This window comes from Lonchura striata, chromosome 3 (genome assembly GCF_050655825.1).
Source record: "Lonchura striata isolate lonStrDom1 chromosome 3, ASM5065582v1, whole genome shotgun sequence".
Lineage (NCBI taxonomy): Eukaryota > Metazoa > Chordata > Aves > Passeriformes > Estrildidae > Lonchura > Lonchura striata.
In genome coordinates, this window is record NC_140705.1 from 5,867,606 (window position 1) to 5,884,907 (window position 17,302).

A 17,302-nucleotide genomic window follows, 5' to 3' on the forward strand; every position below is an offset into this window, starting at 1 on the left:
GAATCCTGGCAATGGGAAAAAGGCACCTCTCTTCTCTTTTCTTCCCTTTTCCTCTCTCAAATATCTCCCTCCAAAGGGATTTTTTGTTTGTTTGTGTTTTCATTTTGATTCCTGCTAAAAGCCAACCCATGTTGTTTCCTTTTTTATGGATGAAGAGGCACGCAGGGAGGATCTAAGCAGCACCGGAGCCAAATTGGGAGCCACTGTATTAGATTCCAAAATTAGATAGGAAGCTGGGTTTAAGGATAGTCCAAACTCAACCAGTTCCTCGTTTGGCCTGGCCCACGTAGGTGGGCCAGACTGGTTTGGAGCTGTTTTTTGGACAAGCTGTTTGCCCATGGAGGAAGCCATTCCAGCCGCAGTGGGGCTGGAGCCGGCGCCTGGTGCTCAGCCGGGCCAGCTCCTGCTCTCACTGGCCTGTGCTGCAGATGCACTGGAGGTTTGGTTTAAAGCAATTCTGCTGCTGCTTTCTCAAGCAGATGAAGACAACTGAAGGTGCTAATTCAGGGTGACTTTGTATGCATCTTTTTAATCTCAGAAATCAGGATTGCATATGAAAATTTTTTAAGTCAAGTTCTCTTTGCTCTGACTTCCACTTTTTCTGTATCTTCACCCATTGAGGAGCTTATTAAAAATGTCTGTTGGATTTTACCTTTAATCTTTGTAACTTTACAACATTTTCCAACAAAGGATTTCATAGTATTTTCTAAACTGTACTACTAACTTCTGTCATTTGGCTATTATGAAGTATTGAAATATACATTGAGAGCAAAATTTACTCAGGAAAGATCAAATTATTTGTCCAAATTCACAAAATAAATCAAGAGCAAAAGTTAGAAAGCATTGCATCGTATTTTCCCTTATAACAGTTTTAATGGTTAACTGGGCTTTCTATTTCTATTCCCAATCACTAATGATGATCTGAACTTAAAATCCAAGATACCATACCTGAGATAAATCTCTGCTGATGGTCTAAAGAGCTGCTAGTGGTATAGTCTAAGGGGCTGTACATCAAACAGCCTCGAGCATGTTTATGATGTGAGCTGTTACAGACTTAAGTCTATTTCTTTTTCTCATCACCACCTTCCTGGGAGGATAAAACCCATATTCAGACTTTACACTATGGAGAAGAAGCATTTCTTTAGAGGTGTTCAGAGCTGGGCTGGTTTAATCTTCAGCTCAGCTGATGAATGGGGATGCTGTGTAGACCATCTTATAATGGATTGAAACTTTGCTTACAGTATTTTGCCTTAATTTAGTAGGAAGCTCAGGTTAGCCCTGAAAGGAATTGAAAAAATATACAGAGGGATTTACACAGCTTTTATTAAATGAGATTGAAAATTGTATGTTGTTAAAGTGAACTTAAGAAGGGATGCAGTGCCTCTAGCCCTGCTGTACTGCTATGTTTAGCTGTGTTCTGCTGAATTTTGTGGCAGCCTGGTATCTAAACAGGCACTGAGTGGCACATTCAATCCATGGACTGAAACCTCTGTAGATCTTTACACAGCTCAGTATTTTTGACTCTTAGCTATGAGAGCAGCAGCTCCAGCAAAAACAGCCCAGGAGTTGTGTGCAAGGTTTTCCTCCATCTTCCTAAAGCTCATGGTGATGGTCCTGCAAGTCCTGCTCTGTGGCTATAGAGCCACAGCTTCGCTCCTGCCATGCCATGGGTTGTGACATTCCCGAGCTGTTCTCACTCTGCCCCATGACATGGGAGCAGGATTTGGCTTGGTGCTTACCTATGGCTCTCCCTCCAGGGCTCCCTCTCACCCTGAGCCTCCTGAAATTTCCTTGGCCAGTGAGTCTTGAGTCGCGTTGACGTGTTTGACCACTTTATCACAGGGCCCAATGTCACTGCTGTTTGTGTTACTTGGGGGAAATGTGTTCTCACTGTAAAGGAAAAAACTCTGGCCGCCACTGAGTGAGTTATTTTCCACTGTTTTCCCTCCAACAGCATTATTGCGCCTGCTGCTAAAATCCTTAACCTAAGATGGAAATGCCTCCCTGGTATCTCCCCTCTTCTTTCTCCAGAAGTCCTGTGGGCTAAGTGCCCTCCGCCTTGGAGCAGCTGCCCCTGCGCAGCCCCGGTCCCAACACAAGCAGCCGCCTTCCGCTGCCTCCGCAGGACGAGGTGCGGCTGCTCTCCCTCTGGGGACACGGGACTGCGTGCTGGGCAGGATTAGAAATCAACATCGTGGCCCTGCTTGTGGACAGGGACCAAGGCTGAAAAAGTCCTTTGAAGGGAGAAGTTATTTTGGAGGAGAAAAGTATGGTTTTAATTGTTTAGATGAGGGGATTTTGTGTTTTATGGATGTCTGGGGGCTGGGGAGGTGCTCTTTTTTCTCTGTGTATGATATTGTTCGGAGCAAAAAAAATTGAATTATCTACATTTGTGAATTTAAGTTTTTTTGGCCAGAAGTGTAACGATTTTTAAGGTTTGATTTTTCTCTGGGAAAAAAAAAAGAAAACAGAGCGTTTTGAGAAACAAGGCTGAGTAACCAAAATATATTTGTTTTTGTTTAAATCGTTCAGTAGAGAAATCGTCTCTTGTCTATTGTTAAGAGCGAGGTTTAAATCAAAGGCAAGTTCTACATATTCTAAAATATACAGACAACTCTTTGAAAGCAAAGCCAAGCCAAACTTTAAAAGAGACCTTCTCCTTGATGCAGAAGTTTTCAGTTAGTTACTGTGCCGGGGCTTGAGTGGAAAGAACCAGCCTGAGAAACAAATGGCAAATCCCCATTTCGGCGGCGGAAGCCAGGAAGAGCATCATATTAATAGCACACGAGACCTTTCCACAGCCATCCTAGTCCAGGGCTTTTCCAGCAGCAGTGAGGAAAAGCCTTTGCAGTTTGTGGGTATTTTTTTGTGTTCACATTTGGCTGCAGAAGTTTGAAGTGAGCGGCAAAGCAAGGGAATGGAGGGCCTGATCCTCTCATGTTGGGTGGTCCCTCCTACCACAAATAACCCTATTGGAAACAGAGGGACTGTTTGTGGAGTCATTTGTTTGTCAGGAAAAGTAGGGTTTGTAGGATACGGCCCCAATTAGCAGCCAAGTTCCTGGTTATTTTCTCGTGATAAAAAGGCGGGTATCTGTTGCAGAGATGCACGTAGCATCTCTCCAGTTCCCATTTGAACTCCTGCCACTTGATCTGTGCTTCTCCCTACTTCCTCAGCCATGCAAAGATTATTCCAGCACCACAGTAGCTCAGATGAGCTGGGTGCTTCTGTCCTGCCTGGCCCTGACATGGACTCCAGTCCTTTTCTGTGCTGTTTGGGATTGTTCTGCTCTCTGGTACCCATCAGTGAAGGCACCTGGCAGTTGCTCTTGAGCTTTGGCTTCAAGGACAGCAGGCAGGTGATATCCACCCCCTGCCTGGCAAACCAAATACACCAACCCACAATAAACCCTGCTTTTAATATGGCTTGGGTACAGCCAACCCCATCCAGGGCATATCCTCTCCTGAATACGACATTTTCCAGGAGATTAACTTAATGGATATTTTATCACTGAGTTGTAGTTTTTGGAAGGGCAGGAAGGAAAGGAAAAGAAGGAAAATTTGTAAGGGAAGGAAAAAATTTCTCACACAGGTTACCAGACAGTGGGCACCTGTCCAACCCGTGCAGGCTGGCACAGCAGGACCACAGCTCTGCTGACTCCATGTGAGCTTGGAAGATGACAGGAGAGCTTTTTGGGAGCTGAAGGAATGCTGATAGTAGTGTCCTTATTTGGGGGAGGAGGAGTGCTCTTGTTAATTTTATTATTTTGTGACTCCCTGTTTTGGTAGCCATAAGTCATTAGTTGCTTTTAATTTTCTTTTTTTTTTCTTTCACTTCCCCCCCCCCCCCCTTGAAACTGAAATAAGGACTGAAAGAGAATAATTTTCTTTTTTCCTTTTTTTTTTTTTGGTTAATCTGAGGCACACTGCCACATCTGAAGCCACTTGGCTTATTATGGATTTCATGGAAACTGATTCCCTGAAAGTGTTTCCATATGTGTGTTCCCAATATATCCCATCCTTTTCTAAATGGGAGTACAAACTCGCACACGAGCTGGAAATGGCTTCAGGATGTGACAGAGAAGTCATATGACTGGAGTGGCACTGTGTGTGGCCCTCTCTGAAAGACACGGTGTCCTGTGTGCTGGCTCCTATCCTACAGTAGATCCAGTTTCAAAGAATATCTTCCTTCACGGCTTCTTAAAAACTCTTAATCAAGAACCAGCAAGGAATCGTCAGTCCTCGGGAGAGATGTCCATTAGTTGAATAAGATGCGAAAGGAAAATTTGGATGGGGAGGGAAAACGACGGGTGTAAAGGGTGAAATAAAAGACCAATGCCAAGGGCTTCCCCCCCTTCCCTGTCCCTGCAAAACATAGTTCCTTTGTGTCTGGTTGAGGATCAGATGGTATTTCTGAGTTAGTAGCATGCAGTGGAAAAGTACAATTCATGACAACATTGGAAACAAATATTTATACTGGACAGTTAAGGCACATTTTTCTGAAAAGAAGAAAAAAAAAGAAAAAGAAGGAATAAAGTAGCTTGTGAGCCATGATGTATATTATCTTCCCATTCACTGGATTTACTCAGGATTCCTGTCCCGCTGCTCTCCAACGCCGTGCCTGCTCCGCAGCCCTGTGGTTTCACCCCCTTGCTCTATACAACACTCTGAGGTTGCTCTCCAAGAAAAGCCTCAAGTGCTCCTGCTGATGGCTTTCGGCTGGCGAAAAGCAGTGACGGCTGAAATTCAGGCAGGAAAAGCTGGGGAAAAGTGAGCGGAGAGCGCTGCGCTCTTGTGTGCGTGTTTGTGCCATGCAGTGTTGCAGAGCTCCTGGACTTATTTCCAGGAAACTTTATTTACTGTTTGGTTCCAGTGCAGCGCATAGATGGCCTGAGACTTTAAACAAGTAGGGGGCTTTTGCTACACTGCCAGTTCCTTTCCACCCAAATCACCCGTGACAGCTCCAGACTGGAGTCACTGAGATGATATAGCAAAGGCTGAGAAGTTCAGAGGCTCCCCATCACACCAGGTCAACAGGCATCCACGGGTGGCAGGTCATAACCACCAATCCAGGATCTATTTCTGTAATGTGGCCATTTGTCCCCCTCCTGTGGTTCTCATTAGGAAGGTTTCTAAATCCTGTATAAGTGAGGCAGCATCTATAAATGTGATAGGGGTGGCTGAAGCTTCCACAGCTTTATTTCTACTCCCAGAAGACCATCTAGGAGGGGTTGGTTGTTACATTTTTCTACCTCTTGATGTTCCCTAAATTTTAGTTTTCTACCTATTGAAGTTCCCAGATTTTTAGTTTTCTGGGAGTGCAGAGAGCAGCCACCTGTGTTTCAGTGATTAATGTCACCCAGCGAGACCTCAGTGCCTTAAGCTTCATCAGCAAAAAAGTGCTATTGAGGGAGGAGGACATGTAATGACGGAGCTCAGGCTGAAGAAATATAAAGAGACTCCAATTTTGGTGTTAAGCAATAGAACATCTCTGTTTGAGAAACGCTCTCCTTTTTCACACTAGTGGTACTTTAATGGCCACTACTAACTATGATATTTATGGGGTGTTTCTCCCAGCAAAAGGCTTAGGTGCAGCACCATAAATTCAATGAAAACATCTATCTGCAAATTAATCTGTGGTATTTTAAGTGCCAAAGACCTGTTACCTAAATACCCGGAGGCACCAGCGTGCAGTTTGCTGTGTGAACTGGGGTACTGAGGGAGTATGAGAAGGGGTGCACTGGCATTAGGGTCTTGCCTGCTGTGTGTGAGGCTCTGAAAGGGTTAAAGCGTTCCTTCCTCCCTCTGACTTTTGTGAGACTGCTGTGCTTAATAATGTTGCAGTTTAAATGGTCCCAACTAGGCCTTGAAGTTAACACCTTGTTGAGGTGAAGAAAAAAGGAGGGCGGGGGAAGTTCACACCTTTTCTGCAGCTATTGTTTGCCAGGAGACCTTTCTGGGGTGAACTGGAGGGGTGGGGGGCTTTTCTCCTGAACTAAAGGGAGGGAAAAGAGCATTTAAAACCATATAATTTCCTATGATAAATGGTTCCAAATATCCAGATGACACATGCTCATCCGGAAAGTTATCCAGAGAGGGAGAAGCACGGTGCATTATTTCTGTAGTGCTGCATGGCCCTGGCCCTCCCAGCACGTAAACACTCACTGCTGGATGTGTGGGAGGAATGTCCCTGAGCTCCAGCACGAAGCTGAGCACCAGTGCAGGTTTGTGAGATCAGGACCTAACAGCTACAGCAAGGAATAGATACAAGAGGAGGTGTTTTGGGATCCCTAGGAATTGAAGTCCCAGGCTCAATTCTTCCAGAGGGAAGGGGGTGCAGTACCTTTGAAGAGACAGAGGCTTGCCTGGAAGAAAGCAGAAAGATAATGCAGTGTGTGATTCAATAAACAATTATTAACAAACACAGGGAACAAGAATTTAACAAAATGAAGAGCAAAGTAACACTGTCTTCCAATAAAGAAGGATGCTGGGAGAAAACCCAAAGAGACCCAGATGGAAAATAATCATTCTCCCATTAAAATACACTGCAAAGGATCCTTCAGACTAGCAAAACCAGGAGCTCAGAAATTAGAAAATCTCAGTACTTACATTGCCTGTGCAACTTTAAATCAGTCTCATTCTGCTTATGCATTATATTACAAATTTTAATTAGAGGATCACATGATACTTTTCCCACGGGATTCCTGTCTCATTCAGCGCACAGGATGGACAGTGCTAACTTAATGAGCAGCTCTTCAATATTTTTTTTTGCTTCTTGTTCTTTGCATTTCCTCAGGCCTTGCTTATTGCAGAGTATTAAGTGCTGCTCTGAAGAAGGAATCCTTAATTTCTTGCTTGGCTTTGCGCTAATATTTCTGCCATTTGTATACAGTTCCCTGCAGTGTAATATTCCCAAGAAAAAAAGAACCCTCTTTGGAAAGAGCAATGAGACTGACCTTAAGGTCTTGTGTCATTCAGTGCACCCTCTGTGTCACCTACAGCACAATTTCAGTTCTGTCTGTATCCTTGTGTTCAGACCTGTGATCCCGTTGGCTCAGCTGCAGCTGGGAATGTTTAGCACACGTGCAAATCAGAAGCCAACATCTTAGCTGCACATAGAAAATGAGGGAAGTGAAAATGGGATTTGGAGACATTTCAACTGAGTCATATAGGAGCCATGTGGCAGAAACACATAAAATCCAGTTAACTCAGGAAATAATTGGGTCTCTCTCGCCTTGTTCACTTCACCCCTTCTGATTTCTTGGAGCAGTGGATCTGGGGAATATATAGACAATGGTCTTCTCTATTCTTCAACTCAGATACATCTCCAGAGGTGGCCAGCTTGGGCAGGTTAATGAGAAAGGAATAGCACCTGTGTAGCCAAATTCTTTGTCATAATGCTTTTGGAAAAGTAACTTGAATGCTGGTGTTTCCAAAGTTTTTCACTCTTCACATGGTAACCTTAATAATATCCCTTTGTTTGCCTCTGGTTATGTTTATAGTTTCTCAGATTTCTAAAAATAAGCAAACCCCAAATAATCCCACCTTCCCAAATTTTACATTGCAATGTTATACAACACCCTCATTGTCTCCTTTCACTCAGGGTCCACCATTCCAAAGAATGAAGCCGTCAATGGACTGATCCTTTATTAGGCTGGCATGGGGACAGGCGGCAATGTCCCTGTGTTTCAGCAGTGTTTGCAGAAAAAATGCTAGGACTTGTGACTCTTGGATTTCATTCCAGTCTCTAGACAAGTGTCTTTGTAGACTCTTCTGCCCATTTTTAGTCAGAGTGCTTATGATTTGTTCATATTTGGCTGGATTTTCATGGCAACATCTCTCACACAAAAGCCACTCCTATTCCAAAGTTCAAGTCCTTACTTCAAAGCATGGAACTGGTACAGCTTTTCAAAGGAAGGCTCCTCAGAGTTTAAGATTGGTAAAACAATGTATTTTTCCCAGCAGAAGAGTTTCAGCTGAAATTTTAAAAACAAATAAATGCATAAATCAAAATTTAGCCTGAGACAGACGCCCAGCATGGACAATTTCAGCCAGAACATTTAAAGTTTGGCAAAGCTGTAAGAGACTGAAATCCTCTCATCATGTGAAGTGTGTGGCATGTTTCATCCAAGGCGATATTATCAGCTGTAAGTAATCCAGGCTGCGTTTATAATTCAGAGACGTAGATGTTGGGGAAGGAAAAAACTATTTTAATAGGTCAATTAGTACAATGTCCCAGCCTGAATTGAACTGTTGAACAAAATCCCACAAAACCTAGTTTCAACTTCAGTAAATGTCTTAACACTGAAGTTCCCTGAAACACAAGGGAATAATTTAGCTACTGGTAAATAAATTTAACTATATGTTGCTGAATTTCCTAGAGACAGACTGTTCAGTGAATACAGCATTACTCTGCTTTTACATTGAAAGATTCTGCATTGAAAGATTCTGCATTGACTTGATGGACTAGAAATTTCCCTATGAAACATGCACAATAGCCCAAGGGGACTTTTTTTTTTTGTTAGTGACCATTTATAGCATTAAATAACAAAAGAAATTGTAATATTTTTAAGTTATAAAAATGTCCTGTAAGTTTTTAAAGTAGATGTCAGCTGGCTGTACCTACAAGGAGTTAATCTGTCCACAGTACATTATGATCTTTAATAATTGAGAATGATTGACCAAAGTGCTGTAAACCTGACAGAAATTTGTTGCCTGATTTTCTGCAAACCACAAGCACAGCATATTAATTGAGACCTGAGCATTAATTTGCATTAGCTTGCATCTGTAAACTGCAAAAGAGAAATGACCTTGGCAAACGTGCAGCTGTGAATGGTGGAGCTGCAAAGCTGCAACAGGTAAAATTGGGTTTTAAGCGCAAATGCAAAACAATTTGAGCTGGCTGCTGGCAAATGCCCAGGTCTAGGGTTTTTAATGAGGCTTCTGCATCAAAATAAGTGAAGCCACATGGAATTTTAATTGTTCTTATTCTAAATATGAAACACACTGAAGCAGTATTCTTGAATCTGGGATGTTAGCATATATATTGTTATATTAACATGACCACTTTTCTGTTCTAAACATTTAGCTCTCAGAAAACTGGAGTGCCAGGCTATGTTATGAAGGAATCAGCCTGGAAAATTTAAAAGTAGCTTAACCTGAACCTATTCAGATTTAAAGTGTTTTGATTTTTTTTCAAAAATACACCTTTTAATAAATTTTTTTGTTATTTTTAAGCCCAGTCAGTTGATGATACTGTATAGGAGAATATCACTTGCTGTGCTCTTCAACATGTCTCTCTTTCTGGTGGTACAAAATAGAGTCTATTCTCTTTATACAAGTGTTGCTTTTCATTGTGGTGGCCACGATGTAGAGGAGAGGGTCTGTGCTTCACCCATTTAGTGCAAGTTATCACGAGAGTGGGAATTCACAGATGCAAATGGTTTTCTTGATCTGACGGAGGAAAAATTAGCATAAAACTTTAATCCTCCTGGGGAGAGGAATAAATAAATTACTATAATAATATAGTTATTATATTATGAGTTATATACCTGCACTGTCATGTTACTATATTGCTGATACACATCACTGTTTGTGCACAGCTAGATATACAAAGATGGATGTCATACCCAGTAGAACTATTTCTCTTCCCAGCCCAGCAAAGAGCTTAACATTTATAAATGAATAGGAGTCTGGGGTTTCCAAGTTAGAACCAAAATCAACCTTAACATAAGGAGGCAGCACAGAGAAAGGAGGAGGAGAGTGAAAATGCATCAGCAAGATTGAACACCAGTGAGGGTGGCAAGAAGCTGAGGTTTAGAGCTGACTTTTTATTAAGTTTCCCTTAGAAATGAAACTTTAGAACAGAGAACTTTTTCTGATCTTTAAAAATATCTTTACATAATGGAGATACAAGAAGGCTGGGAACAAATCACATCCCTGTGCAGGGAGTTATGGAGACAGCAAAAGGCACTTGGGCAAAAGGGGAGTTGGAGAAGTGAATATGCAGGAGCTGTGCAGACACAGCCATGAGTGAGATAAGACAGGGTTATGGTTGTTTGGCCTTTGGGTAAATACGATTGTGCTTTACAAGCAACAGTAAAAACAAACAAGTGTGGATTTACTAGGGTACATAAGGAGGTCTGCAGCCCCACATTTGAAATGCCTACGTGTGGTGTGCACATTCCCAGTCATTCCACACAGACATAATCTCTTGGCAGCACCATGAAGATAATATTTGGATCTAGCTCTTTTAATGTGTAAAACTGTGTGGAGACCTTTGTATTAAGAAAAAAAAAGAGTATTGGTTGCAAAGAAACCAAAAATACCAATGTTCTTCTACACCCTTAGACTCACACCAATTCCTCCTTTGATTGTAAAAGCCTTGTTTAGCTTCTGTCAGGGCAAACTAAGAGCAACTCTTTTCATGCTGGGAGAGTTGCAATAACAATAAATTTTAAAAATAATTAAAAAAAAAGAATAAGCAGTAGTAGATTGAAACTCAGTATTTTGAGCAGCTGGGGAAATTATGTCTAACCTTGTATTTCCAGATACATATCAGACCTGTTCACAATATAAAGGATAGTGTTCCAAAATTGCAGCTTTGAATCTGGGTGGTATTGCCTCTGGCTATTGTTTGCAGTTGGGAACGAAAGAAGTTGCATCAAGTAGTAGAGTGTTTGCTGTAAAGGTACAAGTTATATTACATTCCAGGGTGCTGTGGTTGGAGGGTTTGATGATGGAGACAGACCCATTCACCCATAGGTCACTGATCCAGTCCCAGATAAAGATAATAGTAATCACATTGTCATCAGAGTTTAGAATGGGCTTTTACTGCCCACTTATAGCCCTGTGCTCAATATTGTTAGAAATGGAGGATTATGATCCCCAGGTTTCAGGCTGATTTGGAGGCTTGGCTGGCTGTGGGCCAGGTCCTAGGTCCTCCAGCCTAAACCCAAACTGTGCCTGAGCTTTGCCCCACTGATGCTTTTAGATATCATTGTAGGCATGGGTTCACTGAGCTGGGAGAACAGGTCAGAATAACGATCTAAATCCCAAAATGTGTCACACAAGGTGGCAGAGGCTGTGGAGTTTGCTGCTTACAGCAGAGTGGACCAGGAACAGAAGGGCTGGAGAGAACTTTCTTTTACACAGCAATATCAGCAGAGCAGATCTGAAGCCTGTCTGCAAGGAAAATCATTGCTTCATCTTAAACTGAGGATACACAGACCATTTCACTGTTTAGCACGTCAGTTTGGCATCTAGAAGATGCCATATTTTCCTTTTAGTTAAGTCAGGTTCAGCAGACTGACAGAGAGGTGAGTGAACCCTTGGATCTGGAGGGCTGTAAAGCTGTAGAGTGCCATCAGGAAGTGCAGGAAGGGTCCATTTGATTTCATAATTTTCCCCCTTTATTTACACCCTGGTCTTTTCAGCTCTCCATAAATATATGTGTTGCTGCATATTGGCCATTGAATTTGCCTCCTTCTGCTCTGTACTTCTTCATCAGTCTTTCCCTCTTTCACCCTTTTTCCCACACCCTCTTTGTTTTCCACTCTTCTAGCTCTCAGTACGAGCTTTCACCATCTTTGTCTTCTACTCCTGTCCATCCCACAATCTCCTAAGCACATCACCAAGCTAACGTTTGCTTTCCAGTTCTGCTCCAAAGTTTTGGGTGTTTGATGTGGGATTAGAAATTAGGCAAAATGAGTTTACCCATCCCTGTTTTGCGTTAGTCTCCAATTCACAGCGTTACCATCCAGACGTTCACAGTAGTCAAAAACTGTGTGGTCTTTTTTTTTTTCAACCAGACTGCAGAGACTACATACAAAAACAAATTTTTTCAATGGCAAAAAGAGTGTTGGGCTTGTAATTTTCCATCAGCTTCTCTGAAGAATAAAATATTAATCTTTTCTATCAGCTTAATGGCCTTGCCCATCCTTCGGATGCAGCAAACTATTTTTTAGCCAAAGAAAGCAGCTGAGCAGATTCTCACCTAAATAAATTGATTTAAGGCAAGAAGCGGGTCTTAGTCACCCCCAGTGTAACTCCCCTGGTGTCAGTGGTGCAGTTAACTTGGTGTTGCCAGCTCTTGTAGCTTTACTACAAGTTGCAAAGTGATTTCTGCTTTTCTGGAAATCCCAGCTCCTGACAGCCTGTGCTGAGGTGGGAATCTCAGCTTTCGTGTGCAACCAGACCTGAGTTTCTCAAGAGGCTTGAGCAAAAAAACAGAGACACATGACCCTCAAAACTCTGAAACCAGAAGTCAAATCAACTCCAAGTCCACTTTTCTTTTTTGGCTCTTTTTCAACCTCTTGATTTTTGAGATTTTTCTTTCCCCCCCAACCTGACTCATGACCTCTGAACGCTTCAGTGCTGCTCCCTGCATTGGCATCAGTGGAGTTAGACCAGGGATGAGTTTGGCCCAGCACTTCTAGAAGACAGATGTATGACTCTGTTCCTTGCAATGTGTTGCTTGATATGATCTGCTGTTCTCTTGGGGGCCAAAAGAAGTGGGTTATCTTAGAAAAATAAAATTCTATCATCACGTGATACAAAAAATGGTATTTACAGAATTGTTTTCCCCCGTCTTTTGTTATAATTTTTTAGGTGCTTCAGAGCTGGGCCCATTTTCAGATCCCAGGCAGTTCACAAGCATTTCATCCCTCACTGAGAGCCGCTTCTCCAACCCACGAATGCACTATCCAGCCACCTTTACCTATACACCGCCAGTCACCTCAGGCATGTCACTGGGTATGTCCGCAACCACTCACTACCACACCTACCTACCACCACCCTACCCCGGCTCTTCCCAAAACCAAAGTGGACCTTTCCAGACCAGCAGCACTCCATATCTCTACTATGGCACTTCGTCAGGATCATACCAGTTCCCCATGGTGCCGGGAGGGGACCGCTCCCCTTCCAGGATGCTCCCGCCGTGCACCACCACGTCCAACGGCAGCACACTGCTAAACCCTAACTTGCCCACCCAGAGTGACGGGGTGGAGGCGGATGGCAGCCACAGCAGCTCCCCAACCGTCTTGAATTCTAGTGGCAGGATGGATGAGTCCGTTTGGAGGCCGTACTGAGATTTCTTCCATAGCTGGCCCAACCTCCGCAAGCCAAAAAAAAAAAAAAAATCCACCAAACCACCAAATGGTCGACTAACTACGAAGTGCCTGTTTTTTGTTTCTTCTTTTTTTAAAAAAAAAAAACAGATTTTATCAATATGTGCAACTGTGTAGATGGGATGATAATGGCCATAAATAACACAGAGTTACCAACATACCACAACCCATGTTTCAGATTGTGTGAATCAAAGCACAGATTTTCTTTTTTTTTCCCCTGTTGGAAGCAATTTACCTTGTTTTATATTTAAAATGTACTTTCTACACACACACACACACACACACACACACACACACACACACACACACACACACAAAATCACCCCCTCCCTTTTTAATTTTTTTTTGGAATTTTTTCCTTCTTTTTTTTTCCCCTAGAGTTTTGTAATAACTAGTGAGTACTTTTGCCAACAAGGAGAGAATGGACTCCCCGGCTATCAGGAGAAACATGGTGATGCAAGGCAAAGGCTGCATTCCCTTTTATTTTAATAAAAAACCAAAACTAACCATGAACTCCAGATACAGTTGCAATCATACAACGTATGGGACCCTCTCCACACCTGTAGTGCAATTCACCTGGTTTGTATTGGTGCACATAAAAAGGAAAGCAAAGAGCAAGTTGCTTCCATTTTGCTATGATCCATTCAGATGAAAACAGCTGTCCCAAAAAACTCTGTCCGAGCCTTGCTGCGGATAACAGTTGGAATTTCTGTGTTCATTTCTTTCTTGGTTTGTTTTTGGGTACTTAAAGAGAATGAGTTTTCAAGTTAGGTGAGCCAACCCCGGGGTTTCCTTTTTGCTTTTGTATCCGTTCGTTTTGCCTTCAATTAGCCAAAAACCAAAAATAATAACCAAAATCTTGAAAAACAAAAAAACAAAATGTTATTACTTATGCAAAATATGAGAATGGCAATATATATTACTAGAGCCAAAATGGTATACATAGTATTTGTGTTCGGCTATGTTCTTTTTTTATTTTTTTTTAAATTATAAATGTGTAAAATTTGAGGTTGTTTGCTAACATGAATCATCATTTAAGTTTAAAAGAAAATATTTATAATTATTTAATGACATTTGGACCCTTTAAACTTTTCTTAATGTAATGATATATTGACTTCGGTCTCTAAAAGTGTTTTTTGTTTTGTTTAGTTTTTTTTATTACATTTCTGCAATAGTGTAAACCTCAGACCTTTACCCAACTCTGAAAAGCAGTTCCAGTGTGAACCAGTTTACAATGTGACTTAAAAACAACAAACACAACCTAAATGCATCCACATCAAATGATTTTGGATGTAGGATCTTTTTATATAACTTATGAAGGAAATATTGTGTTTAAAATATTTTTATTAGCTGTCTGGTTGCCTTCAACACAGTCTTGCCTTTTAATCAGTAGTTGTGGAGACACTGGAAAAATGGTAGGAAGGATGAAATATTTTCCACCCTTCCCCTAATTTCTTCTTCTCCAAGGATTTTTTCTCAGAACTTCAAAATTTGAAAAGATTAATATTTAAAATGGTCTATTTTGACAGCATAATTTGGATTTCGACAGGGTTTTTTTTTTTCCCAAAGAAAAATCAAGACTGTTTCAAAGCCCGTATTTTGCAAATAATGAATTGTTAAATATCTCAGAAGTGGGATTAAGGGAGAAATGGTGAAACATTTTCCCCTCCCCTTGCAATTTCAGCCCACTCGGTGGAAATTAAAAGTTTTCAAACTTGAGACAGAAACTGCCTGGTAGCGAGTCAGCACCCGTTAGCATTCAATGCGGGAACCGTGCAGATGCTGTGGTGGCTCTGAAGCTGGTGTGGCTGTTGCCGTGTTAGAGGGATGAGGACAGCAACACCCACCTCTGCCCACACCGAAGACACAAACTCACCTTCAAAGCCACCCTGGGGCTCCCAGGGGTGGTACAAGCAGAGCAGCCTGCACCCAAACCCCAACCTGTCTGTGACCAAACTACCCCCAAGAGATGCCCCAGTTTTGCCCAGCCCAGGGCTGGCATGGCAAGCAGGGAGGTGCCATGGCATCGGCTGGGCGTGGTGGGAGCTGAGTCACCTTCCCCACGCTCTCTCCAGGCAGGTGTTAAGCCTGGCTTAGTGGGATGCTCAGCACGTGCCGGTGGGCTTGGCCAAAGCTCCCTCCTTCCACTGCCTCAGTCACTGCTGCCCACAGCCTCCTCCAAGCTGCTCCTTGGGGGATCTTTGGCTACCTCCAAAGTATGGCAGTAAATCAACGTTGGGCACAGCCACACAGAGCCGGACACCACCCTCACTGCTCGTTAGCAGTGAAGCTGTTAAACGAGCTGCCATTAGCATGGTACAGCCCTCCAATCTGCGTGATGACGTGCTCTTAAGAATAATAAATTAATAAAGTCTTTGCCTTCTAAAGGTTGTATACCAAGTATGCTTAAAGTATAAGTAAGACACTTTGTTTTTCTTCTAATACTTAGTTTTCCTTCAAAGATGGAAGCTGTAATTGATTCTATTTATTGTTGGTTTGTGGTAGCTTGAAGCATACCACTGTCCATTTATTTGTAACTGTAAAGTAACGTTTGTTAGTCTCAGCAGCACTTAAAAAAACAGTGTCTGGTTACACATTTCAGTTTTGTTTTTTGTTTAGTAAGCAAGAGAAAAAGAGATGTACTGCCAGTGCAAGCTGTTTCCTATTTAATAAAAGGTACTATATTTGTACATTATTTGTTATTGCTGAGAAGGGCTTTTTAAGGTTTACTGTATGCATATTAAGTAATTTTTAGGGTGCTTTTGTGTCGAAATGTTGTTAAGAGTGGCTGCAGGCAGCAACCCAGATTTTCTTTTTTTTTTCTTAAGACTTTGTTGTAAAATTCAAGCACTTGGTTTTTGTTTCTGGATAAATCCAGCACAGACCAGACTTTTGTTTTGCCCAATACCGACAGGACTCTGTTTGTGTCCCTGTGGTTTTTCAACTGGACCTTTAGGGACAAACGTTGAAAACGTTTCTCCGCCCAGTCAAGGCACACGTGCCTGATCAAGTCGATTGGTGCCCTCGTCTGACCTGGCTCTGCCTGCTTGAGATAGGAAGGAAAGGATTTTCTAAGTACCTGTGGACAGAGGAGCACCAGCCTCTTGACCTTCAGTAGATCCCCATGCTGCTGAACCCTCCTGGTGCCTTTGGAAAATCTGTCCCAATACATCAGGCTGGTCATGGAGGGAGTTGTACAGGCTGAGGCAGAGATGCTCATCAGAGATTTTAGAAGATGCTTTCAAGTTCACTTGGAAATGTTCTTGGATCAGATTTTCAGACCCAACCGGTGCTATGTAGTGAATCATCAATTTATCTGAGCTTTTGTGAGGTGCTTGGCATCACAGAATGGAGTTTTCTAAAAGGTACGACAGCCCTTCCCTGCGGGCAGTGGCAATCTTTGGCACCGGTCATAGATTTAAAGAAAAAAAATTGCCTTTTTTTTTATCTTCCAGCTTCTTATCCTACCAAAGACTTACTTACACAGCACAACAGGCACAATGTCCCTTTTGATGAACGAAGGATTAAATCCTTCTCTCCCTCCTTCTAAGGGTAACCAGATTGGGTGCAGTGGGTAGGGACAGAAGACTAAAGCAAATTATTTATCCAACAGTATCATTCACGTGCTGTTTATCATTTCTTTTAAAAGCCCAGCTGCTGTGTCTTTCTTAGCATTGAATCTTTGTTGCCAGCAGTCCCCTGAGCAAAGATTTACCAGTTTCCACAGGTACCATCTGGAGTGGGGAGAATTTTTGCACTTTCACCCTGAGCAAAGCAAGGCTCAGCCCCGTGCTGAGCTGCAGCAGCAGCAAGCCATGAGCAAAAGCAATAATTAAACCTGGATCAGCCATGAGCTCAAAGAAGTCCCATTCTCTGCCCCCCCCCCCCCCCCCCGAATTTCTTGTTGTTTTTAAATAGAATGCATTTCAGTTTAACATTTTCTGAGAACTTTTTTTAGATGTTTGTTTACTTCCATGTTTACAGATAACTCTTTGCTTTTTTTTAATGCAGTACTTTTAAGTATATCAGCCAAAACCATACTTTTACAGTAACTTTAGGTAATATGAGTGACATTCCAATTTTTTTTTTGTTGTTAAATATGCTTTACCAATCTTGAATTTCCGCTGGAACAAAATATTTGTAGCATTTTGTGTAAATACAAGCTTTAATTTTTTA

General features: G+C 42.1%; 1 protein-coding gene across 4 annotated transcripts in view; it reads left to right on the forward strand.

Moving 5' to 3' along the window:
- Nucleotides 1–17,302, forward strand: part of RUNX2 (RUNX family transcription factor 2) — a 215,691-nt gene that overhangs the window by 133,866 nt on the left and 64,523 nt on the right. For 2 of the 4 annotated variants that reach the window (XM_021527232.4, XM_021527233.4), the window contains one exon: nt 12,609–17,002. The exons of the other annotated variants lie outside the window; for them this stretch is intronic. In XM_021527232.4, coding sequence (XP_021382907.2) covers nt 12,609–13,087 — 479 coding nt within the window. In that variant the 3' untranslated portion in view covers nt 13,088–17,002. Of the gene's footprint in view, nt 1–12,608; nt 17,003–17,302 lie in introns of those variants that run through there. 4 annotated transcript variants of the gene reach the window in all.